The 5,803-nt window shown below is 39.1% G+C and overlaps 1 protein-coding gene across 4 annotated transcripts in view; it reads right to left on the bottom strand.

The window, feature by feature from the left end:
• Positions 1 to 1,215: 1,215 nt before the first annotated feature.
• Positions 1,216 to 5,803, bottom strand: part of RAPGEF4 (Rap guanine nucleotide exchange factor 4) — a 142,161-nt gene continuing 137,573 nt past the window's right edge. For all 4 annotated transcript variants that reach the window (XM_005415866.3, XM_031057467.1, XM_031057472.1 and 1 more), the window contains 2 exons: positions 5,561 to 5,615; positions 1,216 to 4,063 (listed from right to left, as the gene is read on the bottom strand). In XM_005415866.3, the coding sequence (XP_005415923.2) occupies positions 3,936 to 4,063; positions 5,561 to 5,615 (183 nt within the window). In that variant the 3' untranslated portion in view covers positions 1,216 to 3,935. The remainder of the gene's footprint in view (positions 4,064 to 5,560; positions 5,616 to 5,803) is intronic.

The following is a 5,803-nucleotide window of genomic DNA, read 5'->3' as shown; positions in this document are numbered from 1 at the left end:
AAATATTTTTAATCCTGCCTTTACCAAACAGTTGCAGCCTCCTGGTGTACAGGATTCAAGCTTCCCTGGATTTAACCTTTCTTCCCTGCTTTTGTCAGCACTGTGCCTGGTCATTGAGAAAAAGAAGAAACCCTAACAAATTAACAATAGCGAAACGTGCCAGGGTAGGGAGAGCTGTACCCTGTGACTCTTTAGGCTCTGCAGCCCTAAACAGAGTTTGTGTTCTCTACTGCTGCCTGAGCAAAACAAGGCCAATGGTGGAGCCCTGTAATGCAGAACATTTTCCTAAATGCCCAAGGTGTCGCCACCCTGGCTCAATGGTCCCCAGAAGTGGATATTTATTATGGACACTGCCTCCTGGTCATATGTCATCTGAAAACTCATACTACAGTTATGACTCTGCCAGTAAATAAAACAGGACCAAGAGCTCTGGGCCCTGAGGCCAAGCAGCAGGGACCAGCCATATCAGCACTGTATGGTCTGTGACCGTCAGGCATAATCATCCTGATTAGGATTTAGAACAGGTTTATGTTTGTTCAGCCTGTAGTGTTGCAGTGAGGAGGGGGCTGTGCTGTAGTGTTTGTGCTGTTTATGCAAGTGGGTGTGATGGAGGTGCAGAGCACCTTGGGTCCCACTGGAGGACTGTGGGGCTGGGACAGAGGCAGGACAGACAGCTCTGTAGTTTCCCCTGGAAATGGCCTGGCTGCATGATCCCCCAGAAGTAATGGCTGGACACTCTCCTGCAGAGGTAGCTGGCATGGGCCAAAACCAGACCAAGTGGTGCACCTAAACCAGGATGGCCCATGAGCAGAGCGGTGCTGGGGATTGCCCAGCTCCCTGCAACCAGGCCTGCAGACCCGTCGGAAAGTCAGTAGCAAGGCAGTGCCCTCAGTGAAGCAGGAACAAGCTGTAACTCGCAGCTGTGAGCACAGAGTGAAGTCAGGATGGATGTTTTGACATTTCAGTGTTTCTTGAGTCCCTATTCATTCTCCACTTTAGTGCAACAGCCGCTTAGACTTCCTACAGCCAGAGCAATATATTGGCAGCTGCCTTCCTGTTGTAAAGTCAACACAGGGAGCAAGGGAAGCCCAGGACAGATCCTAGAGCCAGAAGGTAGTTTTATTCATCTAATCTCTAGGTATTTAGACAGTGATTAGAACCATAGCAACTATCTGAGCCACTTGAATTAGTTAGATACAGAGATAGCAACACTTGTTATTTATACAGCACCCTTTATTGGAAAATTAAAAAATGTCAGATACCTAGATACCTGTTTCATTGAGTAGGTAAACTGCATTCATTTGTTGACATGGAGGTGCCATGAAACCTCTCTTTGTATCACTGGGATACAACTACACGATAGAGACTGTTGGCAACAAATAAGTAAAACAGTTAGAAGTTCTAAAGAAAAAAAAAGAATAAACCAAGAGGATAAAAACATATTAAATAGATGAAGAATTAGGCTATACACAGAGCCAAGCCAAAACTTGGCAGCTTTATAAACCAGCTAACAGAAATAAATGAAAGTCCAAACAATAGGAACAAACCTGGAACAAATAAAATCATGAACTCAGAAATGTTACCAATTGATTGCAAATATAAAAATGCCTGTTGAATTCATTGTGTTCCTGTAGTTTATTCTACTGAATACTTTGCTTCTGGCAAGATTCAGTATCTGCAAAAGCCATATGAAGTACATTCATCGAACAGCAGAAAAGGAAATAAATATTTCTCACTTGAAATGATAAGATGCAAATTTGTCTCTATATTATTAGCTGGTTTTCCTCTGAATCATCTTGAACTTCTAGTCAGACAGCAAAGTTAAAATAAATTATTTCATCATGCTGCAGAATATTTCTTAACTGTGTAATTCTTTCCTTTGCAGAATGCAGGTACCAAGCAGATTGTAGTTCTGTGTCAGCATTTCCCCACTGACTCTCAACTTTTGCAGAATTTGTTTTGACTAAAAGAATTTAATTATTTTTATAGATAAAAAATTGTATATGTGTATACTGATTCCACACAGTCCTGCTCAATGCCAAAAAAAATTTGCTCTGCATTCAAAGCAAAATGTAGACTATATCAATGAGGTCATCTCTGAAACTTAATTATGAGATAATAGTTGCAACTTCTAATTTCAGGCTTAATAATTTTTATGACATCCAGCTTCACAACACAGAACCAGTGTGAATGCAATAGGAAAGACTTTTACCATTTGAACATCGTCATTCCCTTGGCATGCACTTGGCTGCCATCTGGGCTTGCCCAGCAGCAGTACAGCCATCCCCAGGAGCATTCAGGAGGGGAAAGGGCACATGCCAGACCAACTCTCCCCTCATGGCTGCAGGCTCTGAGAGACCTCCCTGTGGTCATTGAACCCAGAGGTCTCTCAAGTGCCCTATTAGCCAAGGTCTTGAGTTTGCCAACCTGAGGTAAAATCCTGCCTAAGATAAGATAACTTGTAGTGCTCACATTAGTGACTGAGCAGGACAAATTAGTTAGATAGCTAAAATAAAGAATATATCCCTTCTGTATTTAAACCCTTCCAATTTAAATGTTTTCTCCTGAGAAACAAATGAGGCAACGAGACAGTGGTGTTGCGTCACTGCCTGACTGTCATCCCGTGGCAGGGATGGATCTGACTGGCTTTAATCTCATCGTCCATCTCTCAGTGCACGAAGGCCAACTGTGGGTTTGAGGCCCAGCAAATGACAAGCCAACTCTGATATATCAGCCAATTAGTAGCATTGGTATTTATGCAGGAATGAAGCTGAAAGTGCAAATAAGGCCAGTGACTAAACCTTTCCAGCAATTACATTTAATAAGGTACTGCATGTTATTTACAGAAAAGATAGATCACACAACTTCTACATGTAAATGCACAGTGTGAAGACAAAAGCTGTACTCTCATAACATGCTAAACAAAATAAATAAACCAGAATTATTTTGGCACAATAACTATTACATAAATAAATATTCTAGAACATAATGAATTGACATTTATTTACAGTCTATTGAAAGTGCAAACAATTGGCTGAAAATTAAGATATTTGTAAATGTATAAGATCAGAAGATGTGTTAACCAGCCAAGATTAATTCTAGCTGAAGTTTAAGGTTTTAATGTCCAGGAAAATATTCTCTTGAAATCCATTTGTGCATATTGTGCTCTTTTTGAACCAGTCCTTTGCTACCTTTAATGATATTGATTTTGATGACCTTACTTTTTAACTGAATTTTGTAAAAACCTGATTGGTAATTTAAAAAGAAGAAAGTCAAATGTAAACACTGATTAATCTATTTATCATTCAAATATTTTCAGTCCTGTCAGTTTTCTGAAATGGCCAAACTGCTTGTAGTAATAGACAGTATGATTAAGACTAGGAATTTTTCTTAGTATTTGTTGTATTTAAAATGGAAATATTTGTAAGTCTTCTCTGAATGGAACTGTACCTTGGACTGCTCTTGAACCTACATTATTTCATCAGATCCTTACATCCATCTTCTGCTGAGGTCAAGAGCAGCTGAGCAAGCTAAACTGACGATCAGTTTTGGTCCTGACCTGAAGCATAAATCATAAAATACAGGTTCTTAATTAAGGAGAAGAACCCACTACCTACCTTAGAACTGTTATAAGTTTTTGTGCATTTCCCACTAACTATTCTATCTTTTGCCTTTTTTTTAATCTGTATGAGATATCACTTACTACACTTTAAGATGAATTAACAGTTCACAACATGGCCACCCATACACCTACAGTGCATAAATTCTTCCTCAGCCAAAGTTCTCCAGCAGGCTGGTACATTGTGCGTTGCCTAAGACGTTATGGTATGTTTTTGCTTATTTTTGTAGTGGCAGTGCAGTAGCAGAGAAAGTGAAGTTCTTAACAAGTGACCTTGAGAGGATAAAAGATCGTTTCTCATCATTGCTTCAAATGTTTATGCTCGGCGCGGTTCCAGTCGGTGAGACATCTGTGATAAAGTTCTCTGGTTGTCAATCACATTTAATTGCCGCACGTAGCTCCGAACATCCTGATGGTTTTTATTAGTTAGGGCTGCATCAGGATCTGGTGAAAGAGAAATGATGTAGGATTGATACACGTAAATGGACAAATGCCTGAACAAAATGCACAACTCCTTACCAGCTGTCACAGGAAAGACTAGATCCTGGTGAGTTAAAAAGGAAATATTTAGAAATGGCTCTCTTGGAAACCTTTTCTCCGTATCTGATGGTCTTTCTGGTTACTACCCCCACAAATTAACTTTTCTTTTGGACATGCTTGGCTACATTTACTAAAATTGATGGCCCTTGGTTACAGTTTGACACATCACCTTATCAGTCATTAGCTGTACATTATACAGCTAACAAGTACAATTTAAAGCTGCTCATTTGCTTATGAACCAGGAGCTTTCACAGATTCAAAATTTTGTAATTGATTTTAGCTTCTTTTCATGCAATATTCTCATTTTAGATATTTGTATCAATGTAGTGCTTAGTGGCTGTCCCATTCAAGCCTCAGAATTTACTACCTGTTCACATTTCTTAACCACATTATACCTACTCCAGCAGCAGTTATGGAATACTACTGAGTTAAATTCTAAGTATCTTCAACCCCATAGGAACAGCTTACAGTGTAATGTAATATGTGTTAGGTAACTTAAATTCAACTAAAAAATTATACTGAGGCATCTGCATTACATTACACATACACACACACACAAACCATGGAATTTAGATCCAGTAGATCTATATACTGACATTTTGTTATATCATGTATAATGAAAATCTGCTTCCATTTCTAAGTATGTGGAGGTCTCACTCATGCTTAATACATCAAAATTAAAGACACAAAGCCAGGAAAACCTGGATTGTGGATGAAAAAAAATCTTTCTTAATTTCTACTGTTCTACAGATCTTCTACAGTTAAGCTTTGACTCATATGGAAAGAAACTATTTTTACAAAAATATAGTTTTATATTACTTATACTGTTGTTTGACAAAGAGGAAGGGTACTGTGAGTCCAAATGGATGTAGTGCTGAGGAAATGCCCATGTGACTGAGACTGACAGTGCAGCTCGAACAGAGAAGCCTGTTTGACCATACAGCTCTGTCATCTTACATGGACTCAAGGAAGTTCTGGTAATTATACTGACAAACAGGTTTTAAATTCACCGCCTTATGCAGTTATGTCATTTATAAAGGCCATGTCTCCAGACTGGTTTCATATTAAAACAGCATTTATCCAAGCAACTATTTGTGTGCTGCTGCCTGCTAGACTTATTTCAACCACTTCTGAATCCAGTGTCTAATTTCAACTGGCTCTAATCTGACAGATGGGTAGAGAGATAGATTTAGCTCTTTCACATGCATGGAAAAGAGATAGAGGAGAAGGGGTTTATTAGAGCTTCCTGAAGGATATTTCGCCCTGTGAAACATCACAGGATCCAAACATGGAAGAATCACTGGAAAACAGGCTCTTTAGTTCTGGTACATACAGAATTAGTTGTAATTACTGTAGCTACTGATAATAATGCTGACAATACAGATGTTGTAACACACTTACTGAAAGATTGGCTTCGGCAGAATTTCACTGTCCTGACAGTGTTGGCAATCATGCGCTGGAAGGAAAAGATGGGATGCAATCAGAGAACAAGCACTGTATTTCATCAGCATTCAAACGAAGCACCTCTGTGCCTGAGTGTGAAGACACATGCCAATAAAAGCAGTCATACGAATGAAAATATAATTTTAATGCTGCTACTTTAATGTATAGGGTGTGATTTGCATTTACACAGGCTTTAAATAA

This window comes from Geospiza fortis, unplaced genomic scaffold, assembly GCF_000277835.1.
Source record: "Geospiza fortis unplaced genomic scaffold, GeoFor_1.0 scaffold112, whole genome shotgun sequence".
Taxonomy (NCBI): Eukaryota; Metazoa; Chordata; class Aves; order Passeriformes; family Thraupidae; genus Geospiza; species Geospiza fortis.
The sequence above is the reverse complement of the archived record's forward strand: the minus strand, read 5'-3'. Positions and strand labels throughout refer to the sequence as shown.